We start from the raw sequence: 27552 nt of genomic DNA, 5'->3' as shown, positions 1-27552 counted from the left end.
GATTTTCCCTCTGTTTAGTGACAAAACTTACACTTAATGTGTATAGGTAATATTTTCTTTTACACAGGGAGGCATTAATAGCACACTTTATGACATGCTATTTTAAGATATAATAATATAAAAAGTACTAATCATAGAAATTTGATTTCTTAAATCAAATTTAAGAAATAATGAACACACACACAAAAAAAGAAATAATGAATGTGAAGATGGTTAATATTTACCAAACACCACGTTCCAGGCACCACATTAGGTGCTTTGCATGGATTATTTTATTAGATCCTCATTGAAGCCCTATGAACTAGGTTCTCTCTATGCTGTCTTGCTCATAGCAAACTTTATTTATATCTTTAAACTTTAAGGAATTTTCTGTGTGCTATTTCTGATTTCTGAGATTTTTTTTTATCTTCTGTGAATATTGGAATGGATATTGTATTTCTTTTAAATTCAAATCCACAGTTTCTATTCCTTCCCAACAGAGCTCTAGATCAGTAGAACCTCTTTCCTGCCCTTACCTCTGGCCTCATTGAGTCAGTGCCCTAGTCTTCATACAAACTGTGGGACAGGTCAGGATCAGAAATCTTTAGGGTGTAAGCCTTGCACAAATGAAACTCTAGTGCCAAAATTGTGAAATATCTTCTCTCAAATGATAAACAAAAGCCTTTGAGAACAATTTCATATGCTGTGTCTCATTTTTATCCAGTTCAAAAATACCTTTCTGACTTTTTCGTGGTTTTTTTTTTTTTTTTGTCATTTTAGTTATTTATTTATTTATTTATTTTGTTTTTTATGAATATAATTTATTGTCAAATTGGGTTACATACAACACCCAGTGCTCATCCCAACAAGTGCCCTCCTCAATGCTCATCACCCATATTTCCTCTCCCCCACCCCATCTGACTTCTTCTTTGACCCATTAGTCATTTAGGTGTGTAGCTTAGTTTCCAAATATTTTGGAGTTTTCCAAAAATCTTTGTATGACTGATCTCTGATTTCAGTCTATTGGTGCCCAAGAACATAATCTGTATCACTCAAATACTTTTAAATATATTGAGATTCTTTTAATGGCCCAGAACATGGTCTTTCCTGATAAATGTTTGGTGTGCACTTGAAAAGAATGTGTATTCTGCTCTCATTATAAGGAGTATTCTATAAATGTCAACTTGGTTGAATTGGTTGATTATATTCTTACTGCTTTTCTGCCTACTTCTATCAATTATTTAGAGAGAGGCATTGAAATCCATAGTTATAATTTTGGGTTTATCCATTTCCTTTTGTAGTTCTAACCAGTTTTGCTTCAAATATTTCAGAGGTTATTTTGTACATAAATGTTTAAGATTACTATGCTCTCCTAAATAATTGACCACCTTCTCATTATGAGATTGTTTTCTTTATCTTTGATAGTACTATTTTTTGTGAGCTCTACTTTGATATTAATATAGCCACTTTAAATGCTTTCTTTTGAATATGTGATATATCTTTGATTCCTCCTTATTTTTAACTTATTTATATTTTCTAATTTAATGGGCAGTGACCTAAGTGTTTTGGTTTGGATACCCCTCAGAGTCAAAATTGGTTTCCTTTCCTCTGGGACCACTTACTTTCTCTAGTAAAGTAGTCTCCTGTTTCCTGCCTCAGGAATGTAAACATGGCTGCCAATATCACGTGGGGAGGAGGACTGAGGTGGAGTCCTCCTCATTCAGTGTACAAACTTACACTTGTTTCCCCAGTTGTCCATCTGCCCCCTCATTGTGTCTTCATCCTGTCCCAAGACCAGAGGCTTTTCTATTTGGAGAACAGGGCATCCTGTCTCCTGTTTTTGTTTTTGCGCTTTTGTTTTTGTTTTTGTTTCTGTTTTTGTTTTTGTTTTTGTTTTGAGGGAGTACCTAGCAGGTGTGTGGGAGTAAGTTAGAGGGATCTTGAGGACTAGCTACTTCCTGATCGCTTTCAATCTTCCAGTTTTAGTTACCTGGGTGCACAGCTTCTGAGCCTGTCCATGGTCCTTTGGGGAGAATAGGCTTGTTGAATTAATCATGCCTTCTTCATTTCTTTTTCAGCTTTTGAGTGTATGTTGACATTTCTTTTCCACTATCGACTCTGCTTTATCTTATGGGTTAATATTGTTTTAAATTCCTTACTGTCATTTTAGAGGGGCTTCAGGAAAAGCAGACATAAAGACATGTTGAGTTGGCCATGTTTATCCATAAATTCTACAATATATTTGAAACTATACGATTCAGTTCATAGCACAGCTGTAGCTGTATGACGTTTCCTAAGCTGAAATTCATTCTAATTGCTCCTAGAATCAGCAGAAATGAAGGTTAGAATACCCTTTTGTTTTCTTTTTAGGCATATCAGAAATAAATAATTTGATCTTCCAGAAATACAACTATAATCAATGGTTTGGTATATATTATTGCAATTGTTTTTATTCTTTCTATACATAAAACATTTTTTTTATTTCTAAAATGGATAGGTGGTACATGCCTTTTTGCAATTTGATTTTTCCCTCCATTAAATATTTTTTCATATCAGTACCCGTGATCTACCTAATTCTTTCCAGTGGCTGGGTAGGAAGTATTTCATCGGAAAATGTATCAAAATGTATTATGTCATAATTATTGACTGAGCATTACATTTATTCCTTTTATTCACTATTATGCCTCAATGAATATAATACCACCTATAGGAGAATTTTTTAGATTAAATTTCTGGAAATAAAATATTTGGTCAAAGAGCGTATTATTTTCAGTTTGTATAGATATAGTCAAGTTCCTCACTCCCAAAAAATAATCTAGTAATGACCTTAACCTGTTCCCAAATTATTTTGTGTGTGTGTGTGTGTGTGTGTGTGTATACACACACACACACACACACATACATATACATATACATATACATATAACACAAACATACTTTTTTCCCAAAGTATTATAACTTTTATCCTCGTATCCTTGTGAGAGATAACAGACATTTTGACATAAGTGGGAATGTGACTTAAGCAGAATTTTCCTATAAACCAGATAGTGAAAACCAGGGTTAAATTCTACATTTTGACATCTAGTAATTAGCATTTGACCCTCTGGTCTTCAATAATAATGAGATGTCTTATGTATACACGTATATGTATATGTATACACACACATATATATGTACATGTACATTTTTAAAGACTTATTGTCTGATTAGCTCTGTTCAGACCATCAGTAACCCGCCTTTGGACTTTAAAATGGTGGCTTCCCTTTGAGCTCTGCCGTGTTCCCTGCCTGGTACGTCTCACCCGACACAGGACTGATCTCCAGTCAGTCTGGTTGCCCTTCCATCCCACAGGCGTCTAGTGGAAAACCCTGTTCAAGTTGTATCTGCTTTGCTTCCCCAGGAGGAGTCCATGAGTGCCACTCACCTCCTTCCCTGCCTTTCCTCGTCTTCGTGATTTTAGTTTAGGAAGTGCTTGCTTTTAAAAACTCATGTAGTATTTCAGGGCACCTGGGTGGCTCAATCAGTTGGGAGTCTGACTTTGGCTCAGGCCATGATCTCATAGTTCATGGGTTTGAGCCCCACGTTGGGCTCTGTGCTGACAGCTCAGAGCCTGGAGCCTGCTTTGGACCCTCTGTCTCCCTTTCTCTCTGCTCCTTCCCTGCTCATGCTCTGTCTTTGTCTTTCTCTCTCTCTCAAAAATAAATATTAAAAAAAAAAAATCCAGGTAGTATTTCAGTGCTCCTTAATTGAAAAAAGGGTGAAAATCTGCTATTAATCTCAACCTCATTTGAATGCTTTCCACAGAACACTGGAAAACCAAACATTCAGAAACTGAGAATAAGCCTCTATGTGCTTTTCTCTGTGGTTCTTCATCATTGTCTCTTTTTCCTTTTGTAGCCCCTTCAGTAGCACCTTTGAACATCACTGTGTTTCTGAATGAATCTAGTCATAAGGTGGATGTCAGATGGATCAAGCCTCCGATTAAGCGGCAGGATGGGGACCTGGTGGGTTACCGGATATCTCACGTGTGGCAGAATGCAGAGACTTCCGTAAGTCTGAACTCCGAAAAAGTGCACTTGTCTCCTCAGATTTGCTCATTTATACTGTGTTAGAAGCTTTCTTTTTAAAGTGTATTTATTTTTGAGAGAGGGAATGGGGCAGAGAGAGGCAGACAGAGAATCCCAAGCAGAGTCTGATGTGGGGCTTGAACTGATGACCTGTGAGATCATGACCTGAGCCAAAATCAAGAGTTGGACACTTGACTGACTAAGCCACCCAGGTGCCCCTAGAAGCTTTTGTTTTGTCGTGAGAAGACAACAGATTTTTTTTTATTAAAAAAATTTTGTTTAACATTTATTTATTTTTAAGAGAGAGAGAAACAGAGTGCAGGCAGGGGAGGGGCAGAGAGAGAGAGGGAGACGCAGAATCTGAAGCAGGCTGTAGGCTCTGAGCTGTCAGCACAGCACAGAGCCTGACACGGGGCTCAAACTCACGAACTGTGAGATCATGACCTGAGCTGAAGTCGGAAGCTTAACTGACTGAGCCACCCAGGTACCCCGACAACAAACTATTATTATTGAATGAGGTCCCTTTCACTGGGATGTGAAGAATATAGTAAAAACTAGAGATGACTGAATAGTTAACAAAATTCCAAGGAATCTTTGGGGCTTTTCTCGCTCACTCACCTATTCGTTTATGCATTCGGTAAATAGGTGAACTCCTCTCTGTCACCACTTGATTCGTGCCTTCTGGGAACTTGGGCTCTTGTAGGAAGATAGTTGAGAACTACCCAGATAACCAGAGCAGAAGGCCCAGAAGCTATATGGCTTAGCAGTCCAACAATTCATAGCCTCTTGGAAATTCCAGAGGATGCTTTTCTGAAGATTATCAGGGAAGAACCCCAGCCTCATAGAGAATGAAAAGGGGTAACCAGACTCCAGAGGACAGGGCTAAGCCAGCAACAGGTTGCCTTAACACAGCTCCACAGGAGTAGGGGTGATGCCTGAGTGTGGATGGATAGGCAGCTACCAGACAGGTCTCCTTCCCACTTGAGAAGATGGTTGAGGTGACACTGACTTCTTTGTGACGTAGAGCTTCCTACGGAAAGGCAGATGTACTGGTTTCATCATCAGGACTGTCTCTTTACTGCCATCATGCAAAGCACGCTGTTTTGTGTTGTTACATTCCTGATCGACCTAGCCCTGGGAACAGATCAGATTTTAGCATCCTCATGGCATTTGTTGGGGGTGCCACGTGACAGCAGTACAGCTTCTTGGCAGGAGAGAGGGACAGAGTCCACAGCTGCCCCCATTGACGACATCCAATCTTTGCTTCAGTCGTCGTCAGCTTCATGACATCCAGCTCTTATGCAACTGCTGTTGTTTCCAAAAGGACAGGTGGGATTTATTCTTTGTCTTTTCCTGCCTCAGTTTACCTATCAGGACACTGACTCTTGGAAGCGGTAGGTGATGGAAGTAGAGGAAAAAGAAGAGAGTTTGGAAGTGCATGAGTTTTTGTGCCTCAGAGTGATGATAGGGTGTTGTTTGTACAAGGCACAACCCTGCTTAGGAGCGTTGTCCTTCGATAAAAGCCTCTCGTTTCTTGGTCTTTTGTCCCAAGGCACCCGTGCAGGGTCCTTATTAACTGCGTTTCCACACCGGCTAAATCAGGGGAATCAAATGCCTGTCTTAGAGGCAAGCCCCTTTTCACCATGGTGAATCGTGAACAGCCCCTGAAGGTGCAATAATTGTGTTCCGGTTCAGTAAGGATTTTATTTTTCTCTGGTTGGCAGAAGATTGTAATTATCAGCAGACACTTGAGAGGTCTAAACAGAAAACACCCCAGTTTGTTTAAAGAGTTCAGGTCATCCTTTCGACTTCTTCTGGCGTGGGTGAAAGCTGCCTCTCCGGAGGGGACCTGAGCTGAGGCGTGCTGAAGGGCAAGAGTGGCGAAAGCCTCATGGATGACGCAGCTGGAGAGCCTCACGCACTAAATGCCACCAGCGCTCCGCTGCACTGTGCATTCTGGTTGCCTTTTGTTCGGCATGGTCCCCTCTGCAGTGAGAACAATACTGCCACAGTGAGAGCTGTGACCTTTCCAGTCATTACCTCCTTGGTGCTGCTGGATCATCCTAGTGAGAACCTCATTTGCGTTGTACTCATGCCGCACTTTGTGCATCATGAGGGTCTCGTGACAACAAAAGACTTGGCGGCTTGCTTTCCTTAGGATAACCATTCTCAGATGTAGCCATGCTTCAAGCTCATCGTGGGCTGCAACCAGAGGCAAGTAAAAACGCTGGAGAAGGGGCGCCTGGGTGGCGCAGTCGGTTGGGCGTCCGACTTCAGCCAGGTCACGATCTTGCGGTCCGTGAGTTCGAGCCCCGCGTCAGGCTCTGGGCTGATGGCTCAGAGCCTGGAGCTTGTTTCCGATTCTGTGTCTCCCTCTCTCTCTGCCCCTCCCCCGTTCATGCTCTGTCTCTCTCTGTCCCAAAAATAAATAAACGTTGAAAAAAAAAAAAAAAAAACGCTGGAGAAAAGCTGACCCGGGGAGGATCCTAAAACCCCTGCCCAAAGTGAAGTTTTCAGTGACCTCCGTACGCATCACCTCTGTTTCCTGAACTCCCTTCTTTTCAGAAGGGCAAGAGTTAGATACAACTTCATCTCTTAAAGTTGTTCTTTCATTTCCATTTTTAGGAAACTGATACTAAAGGTATACCTTCTTTACGCAAGACAACGGAATTGGATATTTTTGAAAGCTATTCCCAGGAGTTACTCTCATAAGGGTGGGTTTTTTGTATGCGGCTTCAGAACTTTCTTGGAAGTGATCTTTGGGTGGGCTATTGTTTATACCTTTATTATCCCCGCATGCTATATCGCTTTCAGACTAAAATACTCCTGACAGTTACTGTACACACATTTACTATATCTTGATGAAGATATCGACCTTTTTTTGTTCTGTTTTTTTTTTTTATATCCCTTGCATTTCCTAATCCAAGCTCAAAATCCAAAAGTCAGGAGAAAGTGCAATCTATTCTCCTTGAAGTTGGGGCCATGTCTCGCTCATCTTTGTACCGTCTGAACAGAGGACCTTGAACTTACTTTCTAGGCATTTATGGGGCTTGATGCATGGGCCTGACTGACATCCATACTGGCTGGAGAGTTTCACTCTGTGATGAGACAGGCTTTTGATGAGTGTGGACTAGTGTTCCCCATCTATTCCCGTTCCCAGAAGTTGTCAGTAGACCTTCCATGAGAGAGGAATTCAATGAGCAAATAAGTTTATAAAATATCACATAATATACTCCTCTCTGGAAGATCAATAAGGTTTATTGGTAAGCTCAAGCCTCTTTGACATTTTACAGTAAATAAGTCTGTTTCACTTTGACCCAGAATGGCCCACATGTCCAACAGATATAACTCATTGTTATATGTGTTATTTATACAAAACTCATTATTATAGGATTGTAGTTCTAATGCTGGTTTAATTGTATTTGGAAGGGCTAGAGATGTTAAATCAGAAGGCAGTTTCATTATGGGCAGATTATTTTGGGCCTAGAGACAACAGGACATGTAGAAATAACTTCTTTAAAGACCTAGAGAAGCCACAGTACCTTCAAGGATTCCTTCCTCAGGCCTAGACCACTGCGTCCTAACAAGCTTGGATTCGGGCATGAGCGCACTGGCTCTTCCTTTCCTTATTGCTCCCTCTCGCTCACTCTCAAAGGAGGGCAGGGCATCTGAAGCAGGTGTCATGTTAAAGTATGAGAAATGGGCGAGGTTCTTGTGGGATAGGTCAGCCAGGGGTCTGGAACACTGCCGAAACCCAAGAATCAATCAAGGGTGATATGCACAGCTTGGAGGAGAAACCTACAATGGACGTAAATCGCATGAACTAGTCAAATAAACTTCTTGGTGTGAGGCATTTAGGCAGCCTTGGTTATTTTCTCTCCTGTGCCAGGACTTGAAAGACACTACAAGGTCACTTCTGTAAGAGGACCTTGCATTTATAGGGAAAGACGATCCAAATATGGCACCTTATAGGTAGAGGAATATAGGAATAATAATAACCACCATTGATTACTTACAGTGTGCCAGACTGTGTGCTTCATGTTGTGCGTGTAGGAATTCATTGAACCCTTACAAAAACATCATGAGACATTAAAAAGAGAGAGAGAGAGAGAGAGAGAGAGAGAGAGAGAGAGAAAGGTATTACTTTCAACGTTTACTTGAGGAAACTGAAGCTCAGAGATGCTGAGTAACTTACCAGAGTCACAAAGCTTGGAATTGGCAGCACTGGGGTAGGAACCCAGGCCAGACTGACATCCAGAGCCGTGCTTTTCAGAGCCCACTACCCCTTCCCAGATTCCTTTGGCTTTCGTGATACAGTGTCTCTCACTCAAATTCCACACTGTGGCCTCTTAGCAAAAGGAAGTAAGAACAGGACACGTTTGAAGAGTAAGATGTGAGTTTTGCATTGACAAATGCAAAATGAGTCCTGTGAATGTGAAGCCTGTTGAACAAGCCACCTTTGTTGGCGTAGCATGACAGAAGCTCTTATCTGGTGGTGCTTCCCCCGTTGACTGTTACTGTTCTTCGAGGCAATAAACAGGGTCTACATGTATGTCATCAGATGTCATATTGTAAATCTGATTTCATTACCTGAAAATGCTCTTAGATTTTAAGTCCTCAAGGCTATGGGCCTTTGTTGGTGAAGATGAAAACTCACAGAATGAGAAATTGCAGTTCACCCGTGGCGTGTGCCCCAGAACCAGACCACCTCATGCCAGGGAAACGGCCTCACCTTCTATGCTCTGCACCTGACCGTGAGAGAGAGAATACACACATGGGTGGCTCCTACATGGGTCTGGTTTTAAATGGATTTCTTTGTCAAATTTCAAAATCAAAATGAAAATAAATATTTGGGGATATAGATATGGTCGGTCATACTTTTTGCTTACGTATTTGGCATCAAAAGAATTTGGATCAATTGCATTGATTTTTAGAAACAGGGATCATCTTTATCATTTAAGGCAATTCCTAGAGAAAACGGTTATGCTCCACTGAAATAGTTATCATGTGTCTTTCTAATCACTACTTCAGCATTTATTATAGCTCCACCCCTAAAATGGGAAAATTCTTTATGTATTTCCAAAACATGTTACCTGTAAGCGGTGGCTGCCATCGTTTTCGTACTTCAGGATTCGGAAAAATGACAGCAGTAACCAGGATGATTGCCATTGTTGATGCACTTAAGGAACAGGAGGTGGAAATTTCAAAGTTCCTTCTCTGGGTTTTCACAGTGACTTATTATAGGCCCTAAGCGAATAGATCTTATCAACTACTGTTATGTTTGTTTCCAAAAGGATGATTTTGTGTTAGGATTTCTCTTCTTCTAGGAATTTAATTCATTCGCAATTATGCATGTCCTCTAACTTAGAGATAATTCTCACAAATGATATATTATACATATCTTTTAATTTTTTTTAATGTTTTATTTATTTTTGAGAGAGAGAGAGAGAGACAGAGCATGAGTGGGCAAGGGGTACACAGAGGGAGACACAGAATCGGAAGCAGGCTCCAGGCTCTGAGCTGTCAGCACAGAGCTCGATGCGCGGGGCTTGAACTCATGAACTGCAAGATCATGACCTGAGCCGAAGTCGGACGCCCAACAGACTGAGCCACCCAGACGCCCCATGATATATTGTATTTGAGTCCTGGCAGATGAAAAGCGTGAAGCTAGAAGCAGACCCAAAAGCTGTTGTCAGGCAGGACATCTTTTGTACGTTCAGGAGCTGTTAGGTAGTAAATTGTGAAGCAGACATGTTATTTCTCAGTGGCCAGCCGGACTCACTGCAGGGCTCCATGACTGTGTGGGTTCGAACCATAGAGTTTCGAACCATAGAGTTGCTCTGCTTGATGAGTTCCTGTCCCCCACCCAAATTAAATAGAGAATGACCAACTAACCCATAATCAAAACTGGGTTTGCCATAACTAAAATGCTCTATTTCTAAAAAAGATATTGCCTGAATACCCCCCCAGTTGTTAATTATTATTTTGCTTACTTAATTAATAAAAAAAAAATCTGTGACAAATCTCCTTAGCATACAGTCCAGTGGGGTGGAAAAACCAGAACATTTTAAAGCCATATTTTCCCCTTTTATCCCTTGTCTAAGATTATTTCTGAGTCCTGATGGTCACTGCTTGTTTACATTTAGGAAGTCTGTGGGTGGCTGACCCAGGTTCCCCCTTGGTCACCAATGACTGGCCTGCCCTCTCCGTAAGGGCTGAGCTGGCCCCACCCTGCCCCACTGTTAGAAGGAATCAGCATGACACCAAGTGACCAGGAATAAAGTTACCAACCCAAACCAGGCGCCTGCTCGTCAGTGATCTGTGATATCTGTGCGCCACCTGCGTGGTGTGACATGTCTCTTTCTGTCTGTGAAATCAGGTCTCCAAACTGCAGAGATTAAAGACGTGTTTCTGGGGTGCCCGGAGAGCCCACTCAGTTAAGCTTCCTACTCTTGATTTCAGCTCAGATCATGATCTCACGGTTGTGGGGCCGAGCCCCGCATTGGGCTCTGTGCTGACAGTGCAGAGCCTGCTTGGGATTCTCTCTCTCCTTCTCTCTCTCTCTCTGCTCTTCCCCCTCCCTCCCTCTCAAAATAAATAGTCCGAAGGCTGAAATGAGGTCCTAAAACAGTCTTTTTAAAAAAATAGGGGCGCCTGGGTGGCGCAGTCGGTTAAGCGTCCGACTTCAGCCGGGTCACGATCTCGCGGTCTGTGAGTTCGAGCCCCGCGTCAGGCTCTGGGCTGATGGCTCGGAGCCTGGAGCCTGTTTCCGATTCTGTGTCTCCCTCTCTCTCTGCCCCTCCCCCGTTCATGCTCTGTCTCTCTCTGTCCCAAAAATAAATAAAAAACGTTGAAAAAAAAAAATTTTAAAAAATAATTATTTATTTTGAGAGGGAGGTTTGGAAACAAAGGGAAAAGTGTTATATAAACACTGAGTTCTGGGGTTTTTTGTTTTGTTTTGTTGTTTTGTTTTGTTTTGTTTTCAAAAATCACTTACTCCTGGGGCACCTGGGTGGCTCAGTTGTTTAAACATCTGACTTCAGCTCAGGTCATGTTCTCGAGGTCCATGAGTTCGAGCCCCGCGTCGGGCTCCGTACTGACAGCTTGGATTCTGGAGCCTGCTTCAGATTCTGTGTGTGTGTGTGTGTGTCTGTCTCTCTCTCTGCCCCTCCTCCACTCACACTCTGTCTCTCAAAAATGAATAAATGTTAAAAAAAATTTTTTTTAAATCACTTTCTCCTGTGTTTTAATGGCACATGGTGCATGGCAGTGGTTATAAAACAAAATAAGTAAAAGTGAAACCAGATTTTTGGAAATTGAGAAAATTGTGCATGTGTCACACTAGAGGGGAAAAAAAAAACATGCCAGTGCCCTCCTCAAGGTAGATTTTAGTCAAAATTCTTATAATTGTAAAGAAAAGGAGCCCATGCATGCTGGTTCAGGGGAAGTTGGCAGGTGGTCAATGTCAAGGTATAGTTTGGCTCTTGGGCATTGTACTGTGGGAGTTCTGAGGGCAGGGGTCTCCCAGAGCCAGGCTTGCTCTTGCCCTCTGGCTGCCTCTGCTACATGCTCCCTCTCTTCCAGAGACATCTTCACTGACCATTCTGAGTGCCATGCCTTCACAGACTCACTTGGGCAAGGCCCTAAGGCCAGAGGTTGCAGCCAGCCCGTTCAACATCCCTGCCCACCCTTGGGTTCCGTTAGCTGTGCGCTGAGTAAGGAAGGGATGTGGTAGAGACACAGCCTGTGCCCACTGGGAGGCGGGTGGGATGACTTCCCTCAGAAGGAATTGTGGGCGAGCAGGCGACGTGCCCCTGGCAGCTCACTGTTTCATCCCCTTTCCCTCCTTCTCTGTTCCCAGAAAGAGCTGTCTGAAGAAGTTGGCCAGAACGGCAGCCATGCTCAGATTTCTGTTCAAGTCCACAACGCCACATGTACGGTGAGGATTGCTGCCATCACAAAAGGGGGAGTCGGGCCGTTCAGCGACCCAGTGAAAATGTTCATCCCTGCGCACGGTGAGAGTCAGGTTCCTTATCGTCTGATAGAATGTGCCAGTCCAGGCAATGCAGAGTGCCAGAGAGTAACCTGTGGGATGGGTCTCTGGTTTAAGAATGAAAGACAAAGACCAGAAGGAATTTTTGCTCTGAGAAAGGTAGTTGATATGTTAACACACATCACAGAGCACTGATACCTGTGAGTCCTCCCACTGCCATTACTATTGGTGGTACTGAGTTACTGGAAAGATCAGTCCTTCCAGAATAGCAAATTTGACTTGACTTACTGAATTTAGTTTAAATGACGTATACGTGACTGAATGTTGGAGAGCTGTAGTATGGCTAGTCTTTAGGTCTGTGTAATGGGCGCTGTTTGTTTATGTGCTAGTGTTTGTTTTGTGTGTTTTAAGCAGTAAAGCTTACCACGTTATTACTCACTCAAGCCTTGGTGCCATGCTTCGTGATTGATCGGCACAAAACATAAAGTGTTTCCTATTAAAGCTCTCCTTACACAGCATTGGGCTCACTGAGCTAAATGCTCAGCCCTGCATGCTGTCTTCTTTATGTTGTTGGAGTATCCTTTGGCAAGGAGCCACTGTGGTGTCCCATGTGGCCCTAAATGCTGTCCATGCTTCCATAGACCAGTGGAGCCTTTGTTCTGACTCTCACTGCCCTGGGTTGTTTGATATTAAACTGCTGTCGTAGACTGCATGCACAGGCATCTGTATCAGTACGATTTTTGCATTTACAAGGTCTTGCCAGATATGGTCTTTGTATCCATAGCAAATAGGACTTGTAAGTAGACCATCGAGTTCCTGTCTGTTCCAGTGACCCCCAAACATGCTGAACTGGAGCCATATTACAGTTCCTGTAGCCCTCGGCTCTGTATCTGGGGAACATTAGTAACTGGTGATGGCAAGCAAGACGTGTCTACCTGGTTGAAATTCTGAGACCATGAGATTCTGATGCTAAGGGCACAGGTCAAAAAAACATCAGAGTTTGGGAAGACAGGGCTTTCATCTTTATATATAATAAACTCTCCACCATTTTAAAATGCTGTGCTATGCTGGCAGTCCTTGCTTTTTTGCACAATCCCAACATGCATACTTTTCAGCTGCCACAGTTTGGTTACATAACACTAGTTCCCCAATGACATGGTCTGAATTTGAGTTACCGTCATGTGTTACTGTGAGTAATTGCATGAAGTGTAAACTTTGCCGCCAGTGGTCTGGTCCACAAACCACTACCTAAATAACAGATGTTCATCGATGCCCATGACGGGTCTTGTTGCTTGTTTCAAAGTTCTCGGTAGTTGGACACGCACTTCCATTATTCAGATCACATGCATCTAGCAAGACCCATAGCTGCGTTGCCTCCTTATCTCCCAGGGACACAGCCACATGACACTTCCTAAAAATAAGTAATTGAGGGGCATGTGGGTGGCTCAGTCAGTTGAGCATCCACCTCTCGATCTCAGCTCAGGTCTTGATCTCAGGGTGGTGAGTTCAAGCCCTGTGTTGGGCTCTGCGCTGGGCGTGAAGCCTACTTAAAAAATAAATCAATAAATAAAAATAAGTAATTGAAAGAGGGAGTTGGTGAACAAAGGCGAAGTGCAGAAAAGAAAGGAAGAGTGATAGTGTTGGAAGAGAAATTTGAATTGAATGTGGAGTTACGGAAGAAACAGCTGATATGGGAAGGCAGATATTGCCACCATTGGTTAGACCCGCTATGCAGCCACGGAACAACGGTGAATGAATGAATGAATGAATGAATGAATGAGTTCACATAAAGGAACTCTCAGAGATAGCTCACAACGTGGAAAGCACAGGGGATAAAATGTTGGGGATGAATCCAGACCCAGAGAGGAGGAGGAAAATTCTCCACAGCACAGAAAATATATTCTCTCCATATCATAAGTTATGTGACCAGAAGACAGTACCATTCAAACTCCTCTTGAGACGTTTTTTACAAAGACATACAATCTTTTATTTCTCAATATTTCTCAATGTTTTTGAATTACAGTGTATCAGATAAACACTAGTTTTACCTTTTTTTTTAATTCCTTATACATTCATAACTGATATGAAAAGCGTCACCCATTGATTGTTAAGATCACTTTGCGTGGTCTCAGCTTGCACCATCAGAGTGAGGACCGTCTGCGTATGTAGATCACAGAATATAAAAGGATTAGGTTCTAGAGCTTTTGACTGTCTTCTTCCCTATTACAAGCTAATGTTTCTTATGTGTTTCGGATCCCAAAGAGATGTTTTCAATTGGGTCTGTTGGTATTTTACTAGGTTGGGTAGATTTTGCCCCCTCGTCAACCCCGGCACCTGGCAACACAGATCCTGTGCTCATCATCCTTGGTTGCTTTTGCGGAGTTGTTTTGATTGGGTCAATTTTATATATTTCTCTGGTCATCAGAAAAAGAGTCCAGGAGACGAAGTTTGGGTAAGTTTCCCAGTTTAAACTGTTCTGCCCCGTGTTACCCTGTGCTTCTCATGCCAAGTAATAATGCCTCTCGTGCTGGCCCAGCTCCTCACATTGTACCTGGCTGGGTGCCCCGTCTTATGCACATCCTGGGGACAGGCAGCTTCCTTAGTTAGGCCAATGCTGCAGAGGCAGCCAGCAGTGAAAGCCAGCCTTGAAAGGGCTCATTTACAGAGAAGAGCATCCATAGGCCTTCAGTACTCAAACTTCGTTGCTGTAAAGTGAGGATTTTTGTTAGAACTCTTAAAAATAATCCTAATTGTTAAAAAAAAAATGAGGGAGGGGCGCCTGGGTGGCGCAGTCGGTTAAGCGTCCGACTTCAGCCAGGTCACGATCTCGCGGTCTGTGAGTTCGAGCCCCGCGTCAGGCTCTGGGCTGATGGCTCGGAGCCTGGAGCCTGTTTCTGATTCTGTGTCTCCCCCTCTCTCTGCCCCTCCCCCGTTCATGCTCTGTCTCTCTCTGTCCCAAAAATAAATAAAAAACGTTGAAAAAAAAAATTAAAAAAAATAAAAAAATAAAAAAAAAAAAATGAGGGGCGCCTCAGTCAGTTAAGTGACTGACTCTTGATTTTGGCTCAAGTCATGATCTCATGGTTCCTGAGTTCGAGTCCTGCATCGGGCTCTGCGCTGACAGCATGGAGCCTGCTTGGGATTCTCTGTCTCCCTCTCTTTCTGCCCCTACCCTGTGTGCTGTCTCTCTTTCTCTCTCCCTCTCTCCCTCCCTCTCTCTCTCTCTCTCTCAAAAATAAGTAAATAAACATTTAAAAAAATGAAATGTATGTATAGATAAAAATACTAGAAGGAAATTCACCAAAGCATTAGCAATTCTGAACAGTATAAGTGTGGATGATTCTGTGTTTTCCTTTTTTTTTTTTTTACTGTATTTTATACATTTTTTCTAATAGAGAAAAGCTTTGTATTTTCACATTCAAGTGTAAAAGAAGATCTTGTTCTAATTTTTCTATACATCTGACTTTTATAACCAAACAGTAGTTAAATATCAACAAAAACGGGAAGGCGTGTTAAGGCAACTTATGATAAGAAAGCTATGTGTAAATTTGTTTCTGGAACTCAGTTTTCTACTCCAGTGACTCTGCAGCGCGTTTGGGTTTCTGTGAAACCCAGTTTATCACTCATGGGGTAGAGGAAGTACTTTGTAAGATGCGGGTTGTTGACAGCCTGGAATAGGACAGAGTGATGGAAGGTGAATGACTGCGTTTTGGCAGGAGCTGAGCAACCTTTATTCATTGCTGAGTCTTAGGAATGCTACTGGAACATTCCACTCCACTCCAAAACTTTTCACTGTCATGGAGAAGAAGCTTGAGAGCAGAGGCTACCCTGCCCATTTTTTGTGTCCATCCTAGTCCTAAGGGTCGGGTACCTACAGTACTTACTAACTCTATCCTTATAATTATTATATCTCAGTATGTAAATTCTAAGAATGCCTATTTTGAAGAAATGACAAAATCTGACCCAAATCCTGAACATATGCTTGACCGAAATGCATCCCAGAGTCTAGATGTGGTTTGTAGGCTCTGCAGAAGTTGTAAGAGTAGCACAATAATATGTATTGAGAGCCTTCTAGGTGATAGCCTGGGGTACAACGCTGAACAAAAGCAGGTACTATTTGCCCTCAGGGGTGCTCACAGTTCATGGAGAATCAAGCAATAATCACACAAGTGATTACACATAAGTATAAAATGGCAACTGTGTAAATCCTATATAAAGGGACATGTAAGAGTGTATAACAGGAGAATTTGACTGCATTAGGAAAGTCGGGAAAGGCCTCCCTGCAGAGGTGATACCTAAGCTAAAATCTGAAGAAAGAGCAGGTATTAATTAGGTAAAAGACAAAAGGAAGAGCATTGCAGCCAGAAGGCACAGTACATGCAAAGGCCCTGTGGTGGTAGTGGCCTGGCATACAGAGGGGAAGGCACTGGACTGGAAGATGTGACACCTGGGTTCTAGCATTAATTTTGTCACTTGGATGTGACACAGTTATTTTTCTCCCTTTCCTTTTTGGAAACAAGTCAACAAGCGGAGCCCACACAGGTGAGGAGTTATGCTTCCTACACCCTTCAGGGCAGAGTGTCTACATAAAATATTTGGAATTCTTCTGCATAGATTTGTCTCTTCACCTCATTTAACTATTCAGTCATACATATCAGTATGGACTCATGGACATTCACTTTATACTTTGGATTAGAATCCAGTACTACTTTATTTGCTTGCCCAGGTTGTTACAGCTTTGGCCATTGGGAGCTTCTCAGTTGTTTTGTGTTCTCTCTCTCTTTGTTTTTTTAAATGTTTATTTTTGAGACGGAAAGGCAGAGAGAGAGAGGGAGAGAGAGAATCTCAAGCAGGCTCCATGTGAGGCTTGAACTCACGAATCAGGAGATCATGCCCTAAGCGGAAACCGAGAGTCAGATACTCAACCAGCTGAGCCACCCGGGAGCCCCATGTGTTCTGTTCTCAGTGGTATATTGCCAAGTAAGCCTAAAACAGAGCTAAGGAAAGAAGTCCATTTCTCCCAGTGGGAGGGGTCTTTGCAGTCAAAGAGGCCTTTCAACAAGCAACAGCTTGGTTACATCCTTGTGGAATCAGCATCTGCCCCAGCAGCCCTTTCCTAATAGCGGGAGATGTCTTTATTTTTATTCGCCCAGGAACGCCTTCACAGAGGAGGATTCGGAGTTAGTCGTCAATTATATAGCAAAGAAGTCCTTCTGTCGGCGAGCCGTTGAACTCACCTGTAAGTTAATTTTCATCTTCCCTAAAGTAGTTAGAGCAAAGAGAGAACAGCAGATTAATTGATAGATTTCTAACAAAAGGCAAAGGAGTCAAAGGAGTTATTTTTAACATGCAAAATGTCTTCAGAAACCGGCAAGCAGATAGATAGTGAGACATTGCCAAGTGCTTTCCTGCTGGCTCGTGTACTAGAAATCTGGAAGTGGACCTGAGGTAAAGCGGCCTGTGTTAAAGACTCCTAACACCAAGAAATGCGGAAGGAAGAAGGAACTCACCACAGTGATAGGAGGAGATGTGGTTAGAGGTCAGGGATTTAAAGAAAAACAGCAAAGCAATTGACATAATTTCTGAGCTTATTTCCTGCTTTTTTGTGGCAACGGGCTCAGAGAACAATTTGCCAACATACTTGACAACAATTATGGTTTGAGTTTTGCTGATTCGGAGTGGAGCCTTCCAGTTTGAAGAGCGAGAATACACAGATGGCTGTGTTCTTGAAGAATTCAGAAACCATGTACAAAGTACATGCAAATATCAAGTTCAAGCTTCAGGATGTTTGCCAAAACAAGAGCACCAAAACAGATATAAGAATGATAGAATGCAGGGTGCCAAGAAACAAAAACTCACTCAAGGTACAATGTTACTGATTTCTTTACGTTTCTGATCTACAAGTTTTGACCTTTAGAGATCTGTTCTTGCATTAAAAAAAATTCTCCATTTAGACCCGTTCTTTCCTTTATTAGAGGACCATCTGGGTAAAAACAAAATTTTTTTTCTTTAAGAGCTAATGTATCTTTTCTAATTATCCACATTTTTTTTTCTTTCAAAGGCTTGCTCATCATAACTATGGCACAAACTGCATCATTTGCCAAAATGTTATTGAATTGGTTAATTCCTCTTATTGATAATGCTTATGGTCAATGCTGCATGCTGACACCTTGTTATAGAAGATCTTCTCCACTTGCCCCCACGTACTCAATTTAGCACGTTCTATGTCATATTAATGAGGTTCCAGATGCCATAGGCAGAATAGGAGGGAGCCTGTTCTCTTAGTGTTTCCTGCGGTTTCTGCACTTCCTTCCCTGGCCTAGGACAGGGGAGGGAACCCAATAGCTGTTTGGTATCCTACAGTTAGCGATAAAATAGCAAGTACTCCACTAGAAAGCAAGAAAGTTCCTAGCGACTCTCTTCCTTACTCCTTTAAATCAAGGGCAACCCCCACCCGCCACGTGAATCTGCTGGCTGCTGCACCATGGGAAGAGAAATATGGTTCTGATTTTTATAAGCCTTCAGAATTAATCTTGCCCTGAAGGATTCATTTTACTCACGTAAATCATAGTAGCATCACCGTGTGATGTTTTATTTACCGACATTGTGCGGGAAGAGCCATGGGTACAAAAGGAAGAAAACGTTTAACTCTTTGATAGGACCATCTGTATCATTTCAATTCTGTTCGAGCGAAAGGGAGCAGACTGGCAACTCTTACACGTACTTCGTCACTCCCTTACAGTGCGCAGCTTGGGAGTCAGCGAGGAACTGCAGAATAAACTAGAAGATGTCGTGATTGACAGGAATCTATTAATTCTTGGGAAAATCCTGGGTGAAGGTAAGCAGTCCATTTCTTTTAAAATGTGAGGTTAGCATAACAGACTCTTAGATACAGAGAACAAACTGATGGTTGATGGGGGTGGGGGAGAGTGGGTGATGAGTGCTGAGGAGGGCACTTACTGGGATGAGCACTGGGTGTTGGATGGAAGCCCGTGTGACAATAAATTATGTTAAAAAATAAATAAAATAAAATGTGAGGTTAGAAAGGAAGCAGTTTACAGTAATGTTTTAAATGTGTATTTATTGGGGTGCCTGGGTGGCTCAGTCAGTTGGGCATCCGACTTTGGCTCAGGTCATGATCTCGCGGTCTATGAGTTCGAGCCCCGTGTCGGGCTCTGTGCTGACAGCTCAGAGCCTGGAGCCTGTTTCAGATTCTGTGTCTCCCTCTCTCTCTGACCTTCCCCCATTCATGCTCTGTCTCTCTGTCTCAAAAATGAATAAACGTTAAAAAAAAATTTTTTTAACGTGTATTTATTATGTAAAATACCATTTTGTGACTTCCAGTTACAATACAAGTAGTTCTGTTTTATAATTTATTACAATGAAAAAGTAAATGGTGGTTTTTGCCACTCAGATTTCGCATATGGAAAGGGCCTCTATGGTGTCTTACACGTACCATAATCCCTTGAAAAATATTAATTCCCTTCCTTCATTTGAAAAGCAATTATTTGTTCGGTTTCCTATATGCTTTAAATACCTCTGGTTCTTAGGTTTACTGTTTGGGGCACCTTCCTAATTAGTTCCATAAGAACAAAAGTGAAAACGCGTATAGGTTTTGTCAAATTGATGTTAGGATGAATGATAATGGTATGAAGAATTTCTACTTTATACATTTCAGTAACATTTCCCGTGTTGTTCTGTAAGTTTCTTGGATCAGTTCTAATGCTTAATAAAATGATGAGCTGAGCCGAGCCTGAGCCAACCAAGCTTGTGACAAATAGGAGGCTAGTGCATGTCCTGCGTCCCTGGTTTGTGAGCGTGGGTGGCCCCGGCAGGCTCTGCCCGGCTGCCGCGTGTGGGTCACTCTCAGGCCACCTAAAAACAGCAGCCCGGGAACGGTAGCATTTTTATGGTCAGGGGAGATTTTGCAAACTCTATGGAGATGTTGTTCTTCTTTACAGGAGAGTTTGGGTCTGTGATGGAAGGAAATCTTAAGCAGCAAGATGGGACCTCTCAGAAAGTGGCAGTGAAGACCATGAAATGTGAGTTATCACGCATTAAACCCATCCCCCTGGGTCTGGGTAGTTGCTTCAGTAATCTGGTGCTCTGTAAGGCCAGTGATGGAGTTCATGTGTCGTGATCTCGGTCACTGATGGGTCAGAAGACCACCCAGAACACTGTGTGGTTACAGACAGAAAGTGAATGTAATGAGGTCCTTATAAGTGCATTATACATTCCTTACCCTCAAGGTAGTTACATTTGTAATTTTTACCATACCTCCCTCTCTGTCTCTTTCTGTCTGTCTCAAACGGTCTCTCCCTCTCCCCTTTCTCTCACCTAGTAGAGTGAATGTCTCCAAAGTAAAATATGAATTCCCGAGACAGAGCTGATCTGGCGGCAGCCTCTGACCCCAGGAGTTGGTCTGGCTGATCTGGCCAGCTTGGTGGGGTCACTTCCTCACTTGAGGATGCTTGCATATTCCTCAGGAAGTTGCGGGCTGCCTGGAAGGTACATTTCCCAGAGAGAGGAGACATATTCGTTGGTCAAAGGCATATGAAGAGCAGTGAGCCATGATCACAGGCTGGAACTTCTAAGCAAGCTGAGAAGAGAGTTTGCAGCTGGGTCAGAAAGGGCCTCATAAGTCATCACAAGGAATCTGCTTTTATCCCACAAGTTGCAGAGCCACTAGTAAGAGTCTTAAGCAAATGAGGAACAAAAGCAGATTTCATTCTAGAAAGTTCACTCTGGTGGCAGTGTGGAGGAGAATGAATTACAACGTTGACAAAAGTAAAGACAGATGCTGACTAGGGCACTCCTGAATCTGTGCAAATGACTGTCTAGATAAGGAAACTAGGCTCAGAGACATGGCGACTTGTTGAAGTCAGATAGCTTAAAAAGGGGAAGATTGTGCTGGATCTTTTCTATCACCAAGCACTGACCAGGCTGCAGTGGCAGAGCATGATAGCATGTGCCCTCCTGCCCTTCTCCAGGAAGTGCATTTCCAGGGCCTGGGGGACACAGGATTATGGTTTAAGTTTTATTCTTCATGTGTCAGCTGGGCACCCATAAAATAGACCATGATTGTCTGGCATTTTATCTACAGTTGTTTTCATGATTCATATGGAGAGAGATGATTTGATGCTTCGTTTGTCAATGTTTTCAACATTGCTTTCTCATTTACCCTTGTATATATTCAATATTGTTTTTGATCAAGGAGTAAAATTGGTTTCTTCCTAAAATTTAAATTCACTTTTACTGGGAATTAAAACATAAGTTAGCTTATAAGCATGTATTGAGACTTTTTAACCAGAACCGGAGACTGAAGTTTTAAGTCAGTGATGAAAAGGAACCCTAATAACCTACAAGTCACATGGGCTGTTGTTTTCTGCTCTCTGAAGCTTTTTATGTCTCTAATAATGACCAATACTTATGTAATACTGTGTGCCAAAGGACACTGCAGTCACTCTTGAATTTCATAAGGAAGACAGGAAGAGGAAATCAGTGCAACTCGGAAGCAGGTTCAAGGATTATCCCCTGGGGGTGCCTGCATGTGTCAGTGGCATCCGACTCTGGGTTTCGGGTCAGGTCACGATCTCATGGCTCATGGGTTCCAGCCCTGTGTCGGGCTCAGTGCTGACAGCATGGAGCCTGCTTGAGATTCTCTCTTTTCTCTCTCTCTCTGCACCTCCCTTACTGGTTCGCTCTCTTGTTCTCAAAATAAATAAATAAACATTAAAAAAAAAAAAAAGTATCATCCCCTGGAAACCAAGACAGCCTGAAGTTAGAGTATTCAGTGGAGCTAAACCCAGTACATAGTCAAATCTGGGTGCCAGCCACATTCAGGACCATTCCTGCCTCTTGCATTATTTTATTTGAACCTCACAAGGGTCCCTGTGAAGGCTCCTTTCCATTGTCCGCATTTACTATGTGGAAGGTTTAGGGGACCTTGTAAAAGGAGCCAGGCCTGGGCTCTCTTCTCTCTGGCCTTGGCTATGCTCTTCTTTGACTTAATTAGAATAAATTGCGGGGCAGCCGGGTGGCTCAGTCAGTTAATAATCCAATTTTGGTTCAGGTTATGCTCTCACGATTCCTGAGTTTGGGCCCTGCTTCAGGCTCTGTGCTGACAGCTCAGAGCCTGGAACCTGCACTGATTCTGTGTCTCTCTCTGTCTCTCTCTGACACTCCCCTGCTCGCACTCTGTCCCTTTCTCTCTCAAAAATAAATAAACATTAAAAGAGAGAATAACTTGCATATGAATTACATCTGTGCTAATTTTCAAAAATCGAAAGGCTAGTCTCTGGCCTCTGCATCCCAGGCTCATCTGTCTTTGCCTCTGATCTTGCCCCCTTGGGGGAGGAGTTTGAAGGCAGACCCTACCCTTTCAAAGTTCTACCCGCCTCGTTGTCTGAGCAAAGGTATTAAGTGAGAGAAAAGGTGGCAGACATTTTGCAGATCTATATATTTTTTTTTCTTAAATTTGCTTTAATAGGAAAATTAATGTATACAAAGCCCAGAGAATGTACAGACACTATGCTAGATGGCTCTCATCTGGGATTTCAGTCAAAACTTATACCCTATTAAAGCAAATTCCCTAAGGCATGCCCGGCTTTGATTTTAATTGTTTTTAATTGTGGCAAAATACAACATAAAATGGTTTTTTTTTAATGTTTATTTATTTTTGAGAGAGAGTGGGGCGCCTGGGTGGCTCAGTCGGTTGAGCGTCCGACTTCGGCTCAGGTCACGATCTCGCGGTCCGTGAGTTCGAGCCCCGCATCAGGCTCTGGGCTGATGGCTCAGAGCCTGGAGCCTGCTTCCGATTCTGTGTCTCCTTCTCTCTCTGCCCCTCCCCCGTTCATGCTCTGTCTCTCTCTGTCTCAAAAATAAATAAATGTTAAAAAAAAAAAAATTTTATTTTTGAGAGAGAGAGAGAGTGCACAAGTAGACGAGTGGGGGAGGGGCAGAGAGAGGGAGACAGAAGATCCAAAGCAAGCTCTGCGCTGACAGCTCAGAGCCCGATGTGGGGCTCGACTCATGAAGTTCTAGATCATGACCTGAGCCGAAGCTGGATGCTGAACCAACTGAGCCACCCAGGCGCCCCCCATCCTAACCATTTTTAAGAGTACAGCTCATGGCATTAAGTACATTCACATTGTTGTGCAACCATCCCCACGATCCATCTCCAGAACTGTTTTCATCTTGCAAAACAGAAACTCCCTACACATTAAACAACTTCCCATCTCCCCCGCCCCTCCTTGCCCCTGGCTACCACCATCCTTTCTGTCTCTAAGTTTGACTACCCTGAGTCCCTCATGAGAGTGGGATCACACTGTCCTTATCCTCCTGTGACTGGTTTGTTTCACTTAGCATAATATAGAATTCTAGATGTCTCTCACAAGTTGGTTTAATCCCAAAATGGTACCATGTGAAAGTTAGGAAAGTATATCCAGTTCACAAGGCATGATTGAGCAACCAGTCTTGCAAGACAGAGACAGAGATGTGAGTTCTTTCTCTTTTTTTCAGTTAAAAATCATTGCAACAGATGATGCATTTGACTTTCATTTTTTAAACTAGTATACTTTAATTTTTAGAGCAGTTGTAGGTTTATAGAAAAATTGGGCAGAAAATACAGAGAATTCCCATATGACTCCCTCTCCCCTCCCAGTCTCCCGTATCCATTACATCTTGCATCAGTGCATTTTTTTTTTTTACAACTGATGTACCCATATAAGACGTTATTACCTGAAGCCCAGGGGTTACATTAGCATTCACCTGCTCTTGAACATTCCGTGGGTTCTGACAAATACAGTGTCATATGTGCACCATCACAGTATCATACGGAAGTCCCCCTGCCCTAAAATTTCCTGCGTGCAACCCCTTCATCCCTCCCCACCCACCCGTCCCTGATAACCACTCATCTGTTTATGATTGCTGTGGTTTTGCCTTTTCCTGATTTTACTTTTAGAGGACAAAATTGCTATCACCTCCTTCCCCTTCACTGAGTAAATCATCAGTGCCTCACGTTTTTCTGTCTTCTCTTTTAGTGGACAACTTTTCTCAGCGAGAGATTGAGGAGTTTCTCAGCGAGGCAGCGTGCATGAAAGACTTCAACCACCCAAACGTCATCCGACTCCTAGGTACCTCCGAGAAATGCGGGATTGGGGGGCCGTGGGGCTTGGCTAATCCACTCCACACCACAGGAGAAATCTCTGGGGTAGATAAGTTTATCATCTTGTATAACTCCACAGTGTTATGCCCGAAGTTCTGAAACCTCCCACAAAAGACCACCAGAGTCGTAAGTCAAAGCCAAGCGGCAAGGGTCGTTTATTGCAGGTTTGAACCTGGACCTCTGCGCACTCGTTGCCAGTGACGCTGAGAGGCAAGGCCGACCGATCAGGACCAACACTCTTGATAAGAGTGTGGCTGACCGATCGGGACCAACACTCTTGAAAAGAGTGTGGCTGACCGATTGGGACCAACACTCTTGAAAAGAGTGTGGCCCTGAACAGCCGGGGTACAGAGTTTTTAAAGCCGATCACATCGTTTTATCATTATCTGGGAACAGAACAGAGAAACAGTTGCCAGATGAGTCAGAAACAGTTATCGAATGAGGTGATTATTTTAGACTTTCTGTTGCTAAGTTTCAACCAGTGGATCTCCTTGACCTTGTCTCTGATGCTCTTTTTGAGGTTTTGTGTCCTTCATTGGTAAAGCCTGATTCACAAGAGTATGAAGTATGATTTACAAGAGTAAAAGCAAGGTTGTTATCTTTTGACCTTCAGTGTCAGAACAAAGTTGTTATCTTTCAAGCTAAGCGTTAGCTTTACAGTACAATTTAACCCTTACACACAGTAATTTATAACATCGTGTTTTTCGCTCCAAAGACATCTTACAGTTATACTTTCTGAGGCTGATGGTAAAAATGGGCCTGCATTTCCTAGACACCCCAAGGGCTCGGGAACATTTAGCGTCCACAGAGTTCTAGTTGACTGTGGATTAAAATGAGGCCCCCCAGTTACTCAAAGGCAAAACCAAAGCTTATGTTAAATTACAATGTTAGTGACTTAAGGTTATCCGTGAATCAAATACCAGTGGGGTAGGGGCGCCTGGGTGGCTCAGTCGGTTAGGCATCCGGCTTCGGCTCAGGTCATGATCTCACAGTCCATGAGTTCAAGCCCCGCGTCGGGCTCTGTGCTGACAGCTCAGAGCCTGGAGCCTGTTTCAGATTCTGTGTCTCCCTCTCTCTCTGCCCCTCCCCCATTCATGCTCTGTCTCTCTCTGTCTCAAAAATAAATAAACGTTAAAAAAAAAAATTAAAAAAAAAAAAACAAATACCAGTGGGGTAAAGCAGTCAAAGTGGACACATTCCATAGATCATCTTTGAGAAACAATTTGTTAACATTTTCAAGTACCGATTTCCTAGAATCCGTGCTGACCGTTTTATGGGTCATGATTTAATAGAATTTGGTTTTGTGGCCCTGTAGCTATCATATCAAGTGGTTGCTGTGTAAGTGCCACTATTCCAAGACAGAAGAACAACCTAGAAACAATTGTATATTCTGACTTTTTTTTCTGTCCCGTGATTTGATAAGTGCTCAATAGTTGGGGGAACTTTCAAAGTTTTATTATGATCAAAGCTACAGAGAGATGTGAAAAATAATGCTTGGATACAACATCATTTTGAAAAAACTACTGTTACTCCTTTGCAGCTAGTGATTTTCACAGGCTCTGAGAACAGTCGCCACTTTACAATTGCACTGTGACGTACAGGAGCTTTGCAAGCCTGACTTCAGATGACAGGCCCTAGTTCTAGCTTTTCATGATAAGTGGTGTTTCCTGTGTTAACCATGAAGATTTAGAGACATGATTGGCCGTCAAAATTCTTTTATTTTTTTTTTATTTATTTTTGAGAGAGAGAGACAGAGTGTGAGCAGGAGAGGGGCAGAGAGATTTGGAAACACAGAATCTGAAACAGGCTCCAGGCTCTGAGCTGTCAGCACAGAGCCCGACGCAGGGTTATAACTTGTGAACTGAGAGATCATGACCTGAGCCGAAGTTGGCCGCTAAACTGAGCCACCCAGGCGCCCCTCGAAATTCTTTTAATAGTTTTAAGCATTTGATTGCACTGGGCTTTTTCACCTGATAAGGTTTTTAACTATTACATGAAACTAGTTTGCCCTTGAATTCTACTGCAGTTACAACCCCTCACTTAGGCTCAGTATAACAAAAATTCAGTGGTTTTCTAGATGGCTACACTTGTTACAGATTAATTTTTTGAGAGCTCTCATGCAGGGTGGCACTAATCTAGGGCACCTGGGTGGCTCAGTTGGTTGAGCGTCTGACTTGTGACTTCGGCTCAGGTCATGATCTCATGGTTTTTGAGTTCGAGCCCTGCATCAGGCTCTGTGCTGACTGAGTCTGGAGCCTGCTTTGGATTGTGTCTCCCTCTCCCTCTGCCCCTTCTCTCTCTTTCTCTCTCTTTCTCCCAAAAAGTAAATAAACATTTTTTTTTTAATTAAAAAATAAAAAAAGATTGGCATTAATCTGAAAGGAAAAAAATACCGAGAAGTGGGCCTAGGGTGTATTCCACATTCTACTATGTAGTGAGTGTGTGAGTTATGGGTGTTTTTTTTTTTTTCTTCTTTAATCGTTACCTTGAGAGCACATGGTTTCAATTTGGCCAGTGCTCCTGCAATGCTTTTCTGGTTACTGGTAACAAGGGCTCTTTGTAATAACCTTCTCTGGTTTTAATTTCAGGTGTATGTATAGAAATGAGCTCTCAAGGCATCCCAAAGCCCATGGTAATTTTACCCTTCATGAAGTACGGGGATCTGCATACTTACTTACTCTATTCACGACTGGAGACCAGACCCAAGGTAATTTACCCAGTCGTGTTGCCTCTCACAGTCCTCCAGGCTTCTGTGACAGGGCCTGGGGAACCTCAGCATGTAACCTCGAAAATAAAGGAGGGAGGGGGAATACATGGCCTTTGTTCAGCGCTCACTGTGCACCCTGGATGCTGAAGTGTAGGATCTGTCCTCACAGCAGACCTGCTCAGAAGTCTTATTATTCCCATTTTATGGGAGGAAGAAGTCTGGCTTGGCACACAGTCTCCTGGCCCAAGCCTCATCACAATGGAGCCAAGTGGGTCCCCCATGCTGACCGAGTGGCCTCTTTCTCTTAAAGTCTCCTCTTTTTCTGACTTGTTCACTCCGAAATCACTGGAGGCAGGATCTGTTTCATTCCCAGAGGCAAGCTGCACTGAGCTGTTTTTCTGGACACTGAGCATGAATGTCCTCCATCCACCTTTCCATTTATCAAGGGCCCCTCCATCCTCAGGATTTGGAAAGCGTGTTGTGAATTGGTGGGCCAGCATACTTTCCTTCAATAGTGCCTGTAAGAAGGGCAGTGACCCCACAGGGCAAACCCTGCCCTGAATCCCACAGCACAGGGAAACCAGACAGAAACAGGAGCTTAGATGGAAGCACCATACCCACCGGCATGCAGCCACCGATC

The 27552-nt window shown here is 42.9% G+C and overlaps 1 protein-coding gene across 2 annotated transcripts in view; it reads left to right on the top strand.

Moving 5' to 3' along the window:
- Positions 1-27552, top strand: part of MERTK (MER proto-oncogene, tyrosine kinase) — a 126305-nt gene that overhangs the window by 68540 nt on the left and 30213 nt on the right. For both annotated transcript variants that reach the window (XM_019445225.2, XM_019445210.2), the window contains exons 8-15: positions 3877-4028; positions 11908-12061; positions 14338-14491; positions 17193-17278; positions 18782-18877; positions 20001-20081; positions 24081-24173; positions 26794-26912. In XM_019445225.2, coding sequence (XP_019300770.1) covers positions 3877-4028; positions 11908-12061; positions 14338-14491; positions 17193-17278; positions 18782-18877; positions 20001-20081; positions 24081-24173; positions 26794-26912 — 935 coding nt within the window. The remainder of the gene's footprint in view (positions 1-3876; positions 4029-11907; positions 12062-14337; positions 14492-17192; positions 17279-18781; positions 18878-20000; positions 20082-24080; positions 24174-26793; positions 26913-27552) is intronic.

This window comes from Panthera pardus, unplaced genomic scaffold (assembly GCF_024362965.1).
Source record: "Panthera pardus isolate Hobbes unplaced genomic scaffold, ASM2436296v1 HiC_scaffold_26, whole genome shotgun sequence".
NCBI classification, from domain to species: domain Eukaryota; kingdom Metazoa; phylum Chordata; class Mammalia; order Carnivora; family Felidae; genus Panthera; species Panthera pardus.
The sequence above is the reverse complement of the archived record's forward strand: the minus strand, read 5'-3'. Positions and strand labels throughout refer to the sequence as shown.